The following is a 14,423-nucleotide window of genomic DNA, read 5'->3' on the forward strand; positions in this document are numbered from 1 at the left end:
ATGAAAATCCACTCGAATAGATGCCTTACTTGCAGATACGCACAAGCACATCCATGAAAATCCACTCGAATAGATGCCTTACTTGCAGATACGCACAAGCATATCCATGAAAATCCACTCGATCATCAACACTCATTACAATAACGTGGTGTTTCTTTTAATAAAGCATGCAAGTTAAAACAAATCATGATAAAAATAGCATTCCTCGTCCCGTTGTTGACTAGAGACAATGGTCGTAGCCGTTTCGAGGCACTTGGAGATCTTAGAGAAGGTGGTAACCAAAGCTGCTACTGGTAGACAATATAAAAGTTGCCTGGTTGACAGTGCGCTTTCTTGAGAGAATTTGCATGGCAGCAAACAATACGCAACAAGCCAATCGTGGTAGTCATGGGTAGTAGCCATAAGACGTTAAATAAAGCATGGTGTAATTGGCGCTCAAAACTCATCGCTGCCAACAGAAACTGACTTCGTCAGCATGGGAGCATTGGGAGAATGACCCAACCATTGTACTATTTCTCATTCAGCAGTTGCCAGTTGTCGCAAGGCACTGATGCAATGGCTTCATCAATTTTGTGGCTAATAGATTAAGGTGTCATAGGATTAAGCTTCAAAGAAAACAAGAACCAGATCGTATTAATGGCTCGAGCGCGGGTTGCCTTCGCTTCTCTAGTTATCGCGGACTGCCTTGGCTTCTGTGGTCCCATAACGTGGGTTGACTTGGCTTCTCTACTTGCCCATCGGGGATGATGACAGCATGCAACGCATACAATAGAGCGGCGCGTTGCGGTAACCTCACGACACGAACTACCTCTAATTATATATTTGATGCTATATAAAGCATCGAGACAAAGATGGAGCCTCACGACACAAAAGCTATGTACATGACAAAGATGGAGCCTCACGACAAAGATGCTCTAATTTTGGCAGCGCTTATACACTATATACGACGGCGCTCTAATTTTGACAGCGATGCGTAATTATAGATGCGCTAAACTGGGTAGCAATAGGGTTTTGCTCCACCTCTGCTCGTTGCTATCAGCTGGTCTAAGCATCTCGTCACTTTTTCTTAGATTCACAAGGAAAGCATGATGCAAAACTTGAGGGTTTCCCTGTACAGAGATGAGCTCGAAATGGAAGAAATGAACCACAAGCATTTTTTTAATCCCACGAAAAGTTCTAGCTGTCTTATGCGGTCGGCTCATCTTCTCGTAAGCCTCTCACTGGGGCTTCATCTGCTCATATGCCTCGCACTCAGGATGCTACACAGTTGTACGCTCATTCACGAATCCCTAACTACAATAAAATACAAGAAAGACACTCAAGAAGAAATACGTGAAACTTATCTTCGTGCTTGAAGCACACGGAGTTTCCATAGCCATAGCTCGATAGAGAACGCATGCGGTGATCTCTGATACCATGTTGAACCGAAGACGTGAAACCGCCCTGAGAGAGTGTAGGTAGACGACAAGAGAGAGAGACAACACCATCATATGCAAACCCCAAAAGTATGTCTACTCATCACACATGATGTGTTTATATAGAGGGGACCAGGGTGCTATATATAGAGATACTATATATAGCTCAACACTCTGTAGGAATCGGAGTGCTCAGCAACATCTTTTTAAAATAGACCTAAAGAGAACAGCACTAGCAAAAAACGATATGAACAGAATAAATAAAAAAAAGCTCATCTTCCTTGTGATAAGAACTTCAAGATTGTCGAGCATGCCCATCATAGAGAGAGAGACGACAACATCATATGCAATCCCCAAAGTGTGTCTACTGACCACACGAGATGCGTTTATATAGAGGGGACCAGGGTGCTATATATAGAGATAATATATATAGCTCAACAAATTCATGTCGAATACCAGCAGAAAGACATAGATCTTTGAATGCATGAGAAGTGTATTCCCCACCATGATCTGTGCGGAGGGTTTTAATGTCGCAGCCATGTTTAGTCTCAACTAATGCCTTGAATGTGCAAAAATGAGAGAAGGTTGAGGATTTCTCGGCCATGTAGTAAGTAGTTGTGTATTTTGAGACATCGTCTATAAAAGTAAGCATATACTTATTGCCAGTGAGGGAGTTGATGGGCAATGCGCCACAAACATCAGAGTGGATGAGGTCTAGAGGTGCAATGGCTCGTGATGATGAAGTGGGGAATGGGACATGATGTGCTTTAGCAAGAATGCAGACCTCACAAAGTGTGATGTGAGTGAGGTGCTTGGGAAGACCTAGTGCAAGTTGGCGATGAGTGAGTTGGTGCAAAACATGATGAGAAATATGTCCTAGTCTATAATGCCATTTGAGTGTGTCTTCTTGTGTTTTTATGGATGATGCAGATGCATGTGCAGGCGATGAGTCGCCCAATGGATAAAGACGCCCAGTTTTGGGGACCAAAAGTGTGACATACTGACCATCTTTGATTAGTGCTGAAATGTGGCAGTCTTCTCGCATGAATTTGATGATGATGCCGTTGTCGGTTAGCTCGCTGACAGAGATGAGATTTTTCCTGAGACCAGGGACATAATATACGTGAGAAATAGTGGTTTGTAGGCCATTAGGTAGGTTAATGACAGTATCTACATAGGTTAATGACAATATCTCCATAGGCTTTGGCGAGCTGGATGCTGTTATGACCGAGGCATACTTCTAGAGGGTGTTCTAGATAAGTGATGTTGGATAGCCAGTGTAGGTGATATGTCATATGATGGGTGGCGCCTGTATCCAGTAGCCAGATATTGGGATATGAAGTATCTATAGTGGTGGCATATAGTTGCAAATGATGAGATGGGCTATCATAAGTAGATATGTCAGCATAATGAGCTTGACCATAAATAAAAGGAGATGGTTGGCCATGGCGTGTCCCCCATTGAGGGTAAGAAGGATATAGGTTAGGGTGAGAGATAGGACGATTCGCTTGATTGCGTGGTTGCCGGCAATCGTTTGTGAGGTGTCCAAAGCGATGATAGTTGGCGCATTGCTTTGAATTTGGGTGATTGTGATGGCTTTGAAATTGCGACTTTCTTCCAGAATAGAATGGGTCCGAATGTTGACGCTTCTTGCCGTTGTAAGGGAGTGAGTTTCTTGTCATAGTGACAAGTGTTGTGGACTTCTGCAAGCCGCTAGTGTGGTCGCGAAGCATCTCCTCTCGATGGATCTTGGCTACAAGATTTTGTAGCTACAAGTTAGCCGTGGTGGCTTGTGTAGTGATAAAGGTTCTCCATGATGCAGGTAGAGAAGCCAATAAGAGCATACTTTGAAGCTCTTCAGGGATGGCAAGCCCTGACATAAGTACATCATCGAGAAGTATTTGCCACATCTCCAAACACTTGGAGGATGACTGACCCTCTTGCATGGTAGTGTTTACCAATTTCTTGATCAGAGAAACTTGGTAGACGAGGTCAGTGTGCTCGTAGTTCTTCTCGAAGAACGTCGAAATGGAACTAGAAGTAGTTAGCTTTTTCTCCATTTAAACTTGCCGATCTTGGCAATGGAGAATTTTTGAGCTATATATAGCTCAACAGAATTCTCCATCACCGACCACCCACAACAAAATGGTCGTGCCGAGCGCAAGAATCCCACACTATTTGAAGCTGCTCGTGCCATGCTTCTTCAAGCTAGCCTCCCAGATGCCTATTGGGAAGAAGCTACCGCCACTGCATGCTACATTCAAAACCGCATTCCATTCACCCGCAATACTACTACTACACCCTACACTCTCTGGCACGGTCACCCACCTCATCTTGGCCACCTTCGCATCTTTGGAAGCATTGCATACCCACTTGTGACGCAACATTTATCAAAACTATCACCACGTGCTCAACGCACAAATTTTGTCGGCTATGGTGATCACTTTGGCATCAAGGCATACCGCCTCTATATCCTAGACCATCACATGTTTATCTTTGCCCGCACCGTCGTCTTTGATGAAGAATTCATCATCTCAGGAAAATCTTCTTCACCATTGCACCCTACATTCTCATCACCAGTCCACTCTTCTCATCAATCTTTGTTAACGGCCTCACCCACACACACTTCCATGCAAATTTCCCACCCTTCTAGGCAATTACTCCCATCGCAGCAAATGTCCACGAAGTCGAGCCCCATAGATCTACTTCTGCCACCTCGCCATCGAAACACACTTCGGCTATACACTTGGACCAAGCTGCCTCCAGCTCACATGGTCGCACCCGCTCTCTTCGCGAGATCTATGAAGCCACCAATTTCTCTTTTGTCCTCAATGATGAAATGATTCTTGAACATCCACCAGAGCCTCTTGAAGATGCCCTTCCCCTCTCTGTTCTCGATGCCCTTGCTACTAGCGAGAGCAAGGAGTGGCATGCCGCCATATTGGATGAACTCCAAGCCCTCAAAGAAGCTAACACTTGGGAGCTTGTGCCACCTCCTAAGAATCATAACATTGTCTGTTGTAAATGGCTATTAAAGAAGAAATACCACCCCAACGGCTCAGTTGATTGCTACAAGGCACGCCTTGTCGCTCGCGGCTTCACTCAACAAGGTGTGGATTACTTCGACACCTATTCACCAGTACTGGGTATGACTACATTTCGGTTTCTTATTCCACTTGCTGCTAAGTTTAATCTTCTTTTACATCATCTTGATATAAAAACTGCCTTCTTACATGGCTTGCTCCAAGAGCTCATCTATATGATACAACCTCCTCATTTTGAAGACCCTCACAACCCTGATTATGTATGTATATTGCAAAAGCCCATTTATGGCTTAAAACAGTCTGCACGAGAGTGGTACATCCGCATGCACCACTACTTGCTCAAATGTGGCTGGGAATGTCTTATGGCAGACCTCTAAAGGCATGGCTATCTTAGGCCTCTTTGTGGATGACATTCCTCTTCTTGGCACATCAGAGTACATGTTGCTACAAGCAATCGATTGCATCTCTCATGAATTCCCAGTAACGGACAAAGGACCTATGACTTATTTTCTCGGCATTGAAGTCATAAGAGATCCAACAGGCCATATCCTCTCTCGTTCTATTTCTATGTCAAAGCCTCGTAAAGTGCACAAGCAAGCTGCAAAGCGCATCCTTCTCTACTTACGCACCACTCAACACTATGCCCTCACTTACTATTACGACCCCTCTAGCCCCATCTCTATTTCTGGATATGTTCATGCCAACTGGGCAGGCGACGACCCTCGATGTTTTTCTACAGGAGGCTATGTATTCACTTTGGCTGGTGGTCCTATCTCTTGGCAAACCAAACGACAATGTTCTATTGCAAGTTCTTCTAATGAAGCGGAATACGTTGCTGTTTCTCTTGCCTCCCGCGAGGCTCTTTGGATCTCTGAATTGATCAACGAAGCTACCCTTCAATATCTCGACTGATCCAATCACTCTTTTTTGTGATAATCAGGCTACCATCGCACTTACAGAATCACCTTCCTTCTCATCCAAGCTCAAACACATTAAGATAATCTTTCATCTATTGAAAGAATTAGTCCTAAATGGCTTTATCAAGCTAGTCTATGTTCCATCTGCAAAAAATTAGGCAGACTTTCTCACCAAGTCTGTGCTCGTCGCTAAACAAACAGCCTCATCGTGTAATTTGAGTTTGATCCCTACTGGATGAATTTCTCATTGAGGGGGGATAGCCTGTATCTACGACATGGCTACTTCACAAAGCTCTTTTGTTCATCAATCTCAACGTGTTACAATGAGAATTCCACCCTTAAGGGGGGATGAGAAAGTAACTTATGATTTTAATAAGTGTGGACTTCTTTCCACCTACCTCTTTTCCCAAAGTTGTTACGCCTAATTCCCACATGGACCCTTTTTACCTATGCAAGTCTCAACATGTGTCTATTCCCACCTACCTATAATTCACACGTGATGGATAATCCTCACTCCCTCAACTTGTATATAAATCCCATTAGCTTCCCTCATTTGTAACAAGGTGTTCACTCTCCATTCAAGTTCAATCTATTGTCATTGCTCTATTTCTATCTTGCACTCTCTTATATCTTGACATTAGCATATTAATTAATAGTGATATTAATCACATTTAAGCTAATCTCTAAGTTCTCACACTTATGGAATTTCTGGTGTAGGTACTGACCTCGACAACCCATTGTTCATGCCACGCTGGTGCGTCGCTAATCCCACCGCCGATCGAGAAGCGTTACAGAAAGCTTCGGACTTTGCCAGTGGCGTCAACAAGGGCTACTGCGAGAACATCCAGCATGGCAAGGTTTGCTACCAGACCGAGAACCTTCCAGCACACGCGTCATTTGCCTTCAACAGCTAATGGTAGGATAATTTCTCTTGGCTATATCCCCTCAAAGGCTCTTGTGATTTCGGCGGCGTTGCCCTCCTCTTTAAATCGAATCCCAGTAATACTCTCTCTCTCTCTCTCTCTCTCTCTCTCTCTCTCTCTCACACACACACACACACACACACACACACATTCATTTTACTGCGCACCAAATAGTAACAACTCATTGTTTTGTTTCCCTGAAGGCTATAGTAGATGTAAGTACAAAAGTAACGTTAGCTGATTTCTTCTGCCTGCGTTTTGATTTCTTCAACATCATGATTGTACTGTTTTTATGATTTAATGTAATGGGTTTAAGTAAAATCTCTCTCTTTCTCTCTCTCTCTCTAAACTGAAGCATCGTGATGGCCTACTCTACTAAAATTAAGTATTTAGAAGTTTGAAATGTTGAAACCTTAACTAGTTTCTTAGTTCAAGCTTATGAGGCTATACTAAAGACCAACCAGATATTGGAGCAAAGATGGTTCACATATCCGCACCCCAAAGTCAAAACATAGAGATTGGATATGTGCAAACAGCTCTTATAGGCTGCTCGAGATCTTATGAATCCAAAAAACGAAAAATCCCTAGAGAAGAATTTTTGAAACACCAAAACGATGAGTAAATTGAGCACAAGGGAAACAAAGTGATTGATCAGAAAAGTCTTGGAATATGAACACCATTGGATACATGGGTAGCGGAAAATACCATTATTGATGTTGTTGCAACCAAAGCTGGTCAGTGTTGGGAAGTGGACTATGCAGTGCTATGGGTGCATACAGGTACATGGGAGAGGGCTAAAGCAAGTATGGAATACCTCAATAGGCATGTGATTGCGGAGATGTTTGCCTAATGTGGGTTCTTAGTCTACGAGGGCTCTAGAATATGCCTAAAGTTTCTAAAGTGATAGAAAGGTGCATTAGAATGTGGTTTTTGAATTGTTTGATGAGCCGGTCTAGATGACTCCTTAAATGGAGCTACAATGTGGAAGTTATGATTGCCTAAAGTTGAAACACTTTATAGATCCTTGAGGAGCAGGGCAAGTAAGAACAATTGGTGAGAGCTTATGTCATTAGATAGTATCAAAGTGCTCAAGTTGTGAAGCATGTTAGTCTTTTTGGATCATCAATCAAAGCTCGATGGGCAAGTTATGGCAAGCTGAATATTTTGTCGGGGTCAGTAATGTGCCAACTTGACTGCATTGGTAGACATGCCATTTAGAGTGTTTTTTAGCCTTGACTAGATTTGAGAAAATAGTGCTGATCCAAGCAAAATTTCTCGAATCATAAAAATTTCCTCTTGATGATGTCAAAATATCCATTTTTTTGGAAAAAATAGGGGGGTAAGAGCTTCTCAATCATTCACGTGCACGCGAATGATCAAGGGGCTCCTACCCCCCTTTTATTTTTAAATCTGGATATTTAGACCTCTTGACATTCTTGGTTTACGCGGATGATCGGGGCGGGTCTTTCGCTCGTTTTTCCCCTCAAAAAATGGATCTTTCAAGTACATCAATCAAGAAGGTCTAAATATCCAATTTTTTGAAAAATAATAGGGGGTAGGAGGTCCTCGATCATCTGCGTGCACGTGGATGATCAAGACGCTCTTGAACCCCCTTTTTTCAAAAAAATGGATATTTTGAGTAGGTAAAAAAGGTCGGATTGTTACAGGGTGGCGTAGTTTAGCTACGATTTCCATTAGCTGGTTAGATACTGCTCGGATGGTCAAATTTGATGTAAAAGCTGAATGGTAAGTGGGAGAGTTGACCACCAAAAAGCAAAGGCTTGCTTTTAGGAAAGAAAGAGTCTCTTTAAAAAAGAGAGGAAGAGCTTAGTTTAGAACTCTTTTCTTGGAGGCAAGACTAAAATCGCGCATCCAAATCCGTGTCCTCAAAAATAAAATAAAAAAAATTTATATATATATATATAATAAAATAAAATTGTAAAGCCATGAATGTGCATGAGCTTGTCCCTCCTTGCTCACTCTATTCTTAGCTAGTACTTTTGGCCTCGAGAGCCTATATAAAGACCTCTCTTCTTTCACTTTGGGGTGGTAGATACACTGTAAGATGCGGAAGCTCTCTTGCCTTGACGTCAGAATTACTTATCTATTATACGGAATGATGCAAGCTCTTCTTCACTATCTCCATAAGCTCTTCTCTCTCATGAAGAAGAAGAAGAAGGTTATTCTCTCTCTATTTTCTTACTATCTTCTCTCTCGTTTCACGGTGTACACGCTCTCCGGACGTTTTCGTGGTGGGTACCTCTACGTAGCTCTCATCACCGCTCTCTTGCGGCAAAGCAAGAAGCCTCTCGACAACCCCTGATTGATTCTAAAGCATGGTGAGAAACCATAAACTCCATAGTCATCATCTCTCTCTCTATATATTGTTTTTCTGCGTAGTCACCCTCTCGGTGATTGTTTTTTGTGCATACGAGTGCATGTATGGATTAACTAAGTACATGCGAAGTTGCCTCATGATTGTTCCATCATGTTTACACGTTGATTTATGCACATGATGCGTTAATGTCATGCACGTACATAAAAAAGAAATTTTTGCTTCACGTCATAGAAGCGATAGAACACTGTTTTGATCATAAATCACAAACCATTATGAATTTTAGAACATTCTCTCTCTTATGTGTCATGTGAAAAACACGCACGAGCTAAGAGATATGGTAAAAAAAAGAGATTGCTGCCCACTACACAACCAAATTTTTTGACTCGAGGCTCCTTGGAGAACTACTATATAGATTCATTGGATGGGCAAATCCACTTAACCAATTGAAAATCTTGATAAAACTTGATAATAAATGAATTTAGGTCTCCGTTATCCCTTCGGGAATGCGAGTTATTAATCACTCTATTATCAGTTTTACCTACACGCGTAGGAGTGCTATCAAAGGGGGATACCATATGACATTGTGAGTTAACAAAGCCGTTTGGATATGTTTTATGGTTTGTTTTGGCAAGTTGATTTCAATTATTAGATGGCCCTAAACTTACATGGGAGTATATGGTTACACATTCCGAATCGCATAGGCAGATATGAATAAAGTGACTTTATTTTGGGGTTACCGTTTGTTGTGTGAGTATCATATGGTCAAAGTGACACGATGGAGTGATAGTCTATATTATAGAGATTAACTTGATGCATTGGGTTGAGGTCAAACACTTTCATTTGCATGTTTTGTATGCTCCCAAAAATGTCAAAAAGTTGTTTTTGCACCTGCGTGAAGTTATGGTTTATGGTTGACCTAAAGATCGGAGTTGTTTTGCATCATGTTTATGGTGTTGGAATGTTATCATATGATGTATGGGAACTCATGGATTTATGTGGATGCCTCATATGCATGGTTATGATTGCTTTCCACCTTTCTAGGTCAAAACTAGCTTTATGTGCTAGAGTGGTGAAGTGCAGATGTGATGCATCAACTTTGCATGGTTGGATGTTGTCAAAATTGGATTTTTATATCATGATTAGTCGCTGGTCAGAATCTTTTGATGCAAGAAATAATTACATCTTAAGGGTCACATGTGTGTAAACTCCGATTGATTGCATGGGATTTGTCAAACTCCAAGTGTGGGAGCTGGTTTAGTGTGATTATGATTTATGGTTAAGGGCTGAGATTCCCTCATGGATTATGGTTGATATTTTATGGTGGAAGCCGGTGTGGCTTGTGGTTCTTTTTCTGGATTGGATTATGCTGCCAAAATTTTTGCAGCCATGTTATATTCTAAAGTGGTTATGCTGGATTGGTCGTGCCTCACCCAACTAGGGTGGAGAGCTCACTCGTGTGATGTGATTGGATCCCGGGGCGATCACTTTTTAGAATGTGTATGATATCACATGAGTTAATCAGAGAGGATTTTTTAAAGACCAAAATGTATAAAAATGTATACATACAGACGGGGGTGGGGGTTTTTTAAATAGGCTCACAGTGTAAGTATAGTATGTATATTGGGGTATTATTAATTACCTCTTGAACGCATGTGATATACGGGTATTTTGATAAGTGACTGCCCCGGGCATTGGATTATGTTTTATGGTTTATACTGTTTGGATTGGATCATGAAGTGATCAAGATGGTTATGATAGACGTGTAAGGGTAGAGACCCTGTACAGTCTAATTGTCTGGAAAAGGATTGTTTGTGCATCTAGGAAGTGCTATTGTGATTGGACTCATGTGTTATGTTTCTCATGGCAGTGTCACTACAATACTAGGATCACCTACATCGCTTAGGCTGACCTAGGCTTTGCTGGATTGGGGGTGTTGCCTAGGTCTTCTTCTTTTTGTTAGGTTCACCTACATGGTTAGTGTGTCGGGGGTTGAATGACCTACACGGCTAACGCATTGGGGATCTTGCCTTGTCTTTGCCTAAATACCCGGTGTTGGGAATCGAAGAGGCGGGGCACCTAAACTGGTATGGTTGGTGTTGATACCCTACCACCTGTAGGTATTTAGGATCCTTTTAGAGCTCGGGGTCATGGTGGGAGGCAAAGCAGCCTCACCTATGTCTGGATCAGGTAGCCTGGAGGTGTTTTGGCTCGCTCGCGACGAAGTGAAATTCTCTCTGTCTGTAGTAGAGCGGAAGTAGATGGGTGGACCGGTCTATCTCTACACATGGTCCGATGCTCTACTCGTTGTTTTGTCGTAAACTATTTGATGTTATGGTGCACCTAGATTTTGTCATTGCATTAATACATGGTTGCTTGTTCCATTTAGGGGGGAATTTAAAGATTCTTTGTTGTCATCTACTCATGTCTCTATGCACTCTATTTCACCCTCCACTACATTCTCTCTCTCTCTCTCTCTCTCTCTCTCTCTCTCTCTCTCTCTCTCTCTCTCTCTCTCCGCAATGCGGTGTACACATATATTTACCCTCCACAATGTTATATTTTTCTTGAGTAGGATTTCATTCATAACACCCATCCAGGGGTAGCACTAGTCACTAGGTACCTCTGTATGCAGTCCGGCTCATGGCCTAAACTCCATGCTCGGTCGAGCACTGAGAACTCATCCCCTATGCAAATGCTTCCGCAACTCTGATGTATATTGAAAATTGTATAAAAGTGTAAAATTGTATATTTTGTGCATAGACCCCTATGGAGGGTATCTCTCAATTAGCAATTTAAGAGTGACTCAATGCATGTGACTCTATGTGTGTGTGTGTGTGTGTGTGTGTGTGTGTGTGAGAGAGAGAGAGAGAGAGAGAGAGAGGATACTGATACCTAGTCCGGATGTTGTAGTATTTGGTCAATACTATTCATATCAAAAAACAGTTCTTGAATGCATCATCAAGTCTTTAAACCTTGTTACCTGTTATGATTAACTGCAAAAAAATGTACATATCAAAATGAAGACCTACATAGCATTGGATTACTTTGCAATACTTTGAAATGTTTGGCACAAGCCGAGGGTAGAATCTAATGAGATATGTGATAATAAAAATACCCCAATACAACACGCAAAACCCTACATCCATGCCAATTCACCATCCTAAATCTCACCACACTCTAAAATTCTCATTCCATGTTTCCTAAAAACACTCCTTTCTACTTTTGAACTCCGTCCAATTTTTCCGTTGTTGTCACATAGAAGGAAAATTTTGTGGCGTATTGCAGCTTTTCCTACCTTTGTGTATTATCCTTTCTTGGAGTGCTCTAATTGCAACATAAACACAATTAGGTTTGGGTGCTCCAAAAAGTACTTAGTAAGTATCATACTATGTAGTAATGCTCTCGTTAATATTTCTGCCAAGTGTGGAACTATACGTTGTCTGAAAGTGTGCGGTCTAGCTAGGAAGGTGCAAAACCTCTGTGTTGGAGTTATGGTTAGAGAGAAACACACACAGCTTGGAGAAGATGAAGGAAGCTCAAGGCACACAATAGAGAGTGTTTTAGTTAGTGTGCAATGGAAAGATAGATAGCCCTAGAGTGATGAGCGTATATACAATGCTCGGGGCGGAAAACCTCCTAAAGAGGAAAAAAATGCCCCGGTGGTCCTAGTGTGTTCACACACATCACTACTGTATGTATATGGTAAAAAGTACCCCCTGGAGTGATCGGTGAACGAGAGCTGGCACATGAGTAAAGGGAAGTTCCATGCCCTGAGGACATGACGAGTCCACAAAGGGGAGTAAGCCCAAAGCTTTGCGGAAAGCTTCAAGATTCTCACGAGACAATGCCTTTGTGAAAATATCTGCAAGGTTGTCGTGTGATGGCACATAAGCCGAGCTGAGGTCTCCTGCTGAGAGCCTCTCCCTGAAATAAGCCAAGCTGATGTCTCCTACTGAGAGCCTCTCCCTCACATAATGGTAATGCACCTCAATGTGCTTTGTGCGAGCATGAAAAACTGGGTTCCTCGCAACTGCCAATGCACTCTGACTGTTAGTGTAGATAGTGTTGGTAGTGTCCTGTCCAACATCCAAATCAACCATAAGACGTCTGAGCCATACACACTCAACCGTAGTTGTGAAGACTTCCCTGTACTGAGCCTCACAACTCAAAGTGGCCACAGTAGGTTGCTTCTTGCTCAACCATGATATACATGAACTCGCAAGCATGAAACAAAAACCACTTGTGGACACTCGCGTGTCAAAACAACAATCCCAATCCAAGTCCGAAAAAGCATGTAAGTCTGGCGGCAATGATCCCCTCTTGGGATAAAAAAATCCAAGATGTAAAGTGCCACTAAGGTAGCAGAAAATGCTCTTGATAGCCTGCCAATTCTTAGACCCTGGGCTATGCATACATTTGCTGACTTGTGAGACTGCAAAGTGAATATCCGGCCTCGTGTTGCATACATAAATGAGGTAGCCAACAACAGTTTGATAAAGAGAGACATCAATAGGATTTCCAACATCATGTAGACTCAACTTCAAACCTGTTTCCATGGGAGTGGCAATAGGTTTGCAATCCTCAAATCCAAACTTACATAGCAATGTCTCTATGCAACTTTTCTCACACAAGGCAATACCACCATCACACTGCTTAAAATGTATACCCAAGTAATGATGCAATAGCCCCAAATATTTCATCTTGAAAGTACCATTCAAATCAGTCTTAAATTTAGCAATATGTCTCTCATTTGGTCCAGTGATCAACAAATCATCGACATAAAGAACCACAATGAGAAGTACATCACCCTCACGCTTTACATACAATGTGCTTTCTGTTGGACTGTTGCGAAAGCCTCGTTTGACCAAATGAGTGTTAGCTTTCTCATACCAAGCACGAGGAGATTTCTTCAATTCATACAAAGCATTCTTACATCTGCACACTTTGTCCTCTTGTCCTTTTATGACAAAACCGTGAGGCTACGTTACATAAACTTCCTCAAATATGTCACCATTCAAGAAAGCAGTAACAATGTCTGATTGATGTACATCCCAACCAAAATGAGCTGCCAATGCACATAGAAATTGAACAATAGTCATAAGACAAGTGTGAGCAAAAGTCTCTTCATAATCTATGTCTTTTTGTTGTGCATAACCCTTTGCAACAAGTCGATCCTTATGGCAATTGATCTCACCATCCGTCTCACGTTTCAACTTGTAAACCCACTTTGTACCAATGGCCTTTTTGCCAAGAGGCAAATCACATAAAGTCCATGTGTCATTTTCTATAAGTGCATCATATTCTGATTGCATGGAAGACATCCAATTTTCTGAATTATGTGCCTTATCAAAAGATAGAGGCTCCTCAACATCATGCAAGCTAGACACAGCCAAAGCATAACAATCTGATGCATAAGATGCATGGAGAGAGCCCGAACAAGTACGACTAGACAAAAGTTCATCCAATTTACTGTCACGCAAAGTGTGCACCAGTCATCTTGGCATACCTCTAGAGTGCTCATTTTCATCCCTTTCCTCATCAAGTACATCATGTATATGTGCATCAGTAATAGGCTGATATGTAACATTTTCAAAAACCCCCATAGGCTGTACATTTGCCTCATTGAATCTACATTCGTATTTCCACAACCGAAAAGAGGAAACAAAGTGTCAGTGTCCTGTGAGCTTACATTACTGTCTCTAGTACATGATAGCAAGGGCTGAATAGAGTCTTCCACAACAAAAAAAAACCATTTGACAGCCTTATCATCCAATTTTTTGCATTGT

General features: G+C 41.9%; 1 protein-coding gene across 1 annotated transcript; it reads left to right on the plus strand.

Annotated features, from left to right (window-relative positions):
- The first annotated feature begins 4,840 nt into the window (after positions 1-4,840).
- Positions 4,841-5,371, plus strand: LOC147442781 (secreted RxLR effector protein 161-like). The gene has a single exon (XM_086529432.1). It carries the CDS (start codon positions 4,841-4,843, stop codon positions 5,369-5,371), a length of 531 nt encoding a protein of 176 aa, XP_086385558.1.
- The last annotated feature ends 9,052 nt before the right edge of the window (positions 5,372-14,423 follow it).

Source organism: Adiantum capillus-veneris, chromosome 14 (assembly GCF_014529385.1).
Source record: "Adiantum capillus-veneris isolate H3 chromosome 14, ASM1452938v2, whole genome shotgun sequence".
Lineage (NCBI taxonomy): Eukaryota > Viridiplantae > Streptophyta > Polypodiopsida > Polypodiales > Pteridaceae > Adiantum > Adiantum capillus-veneris.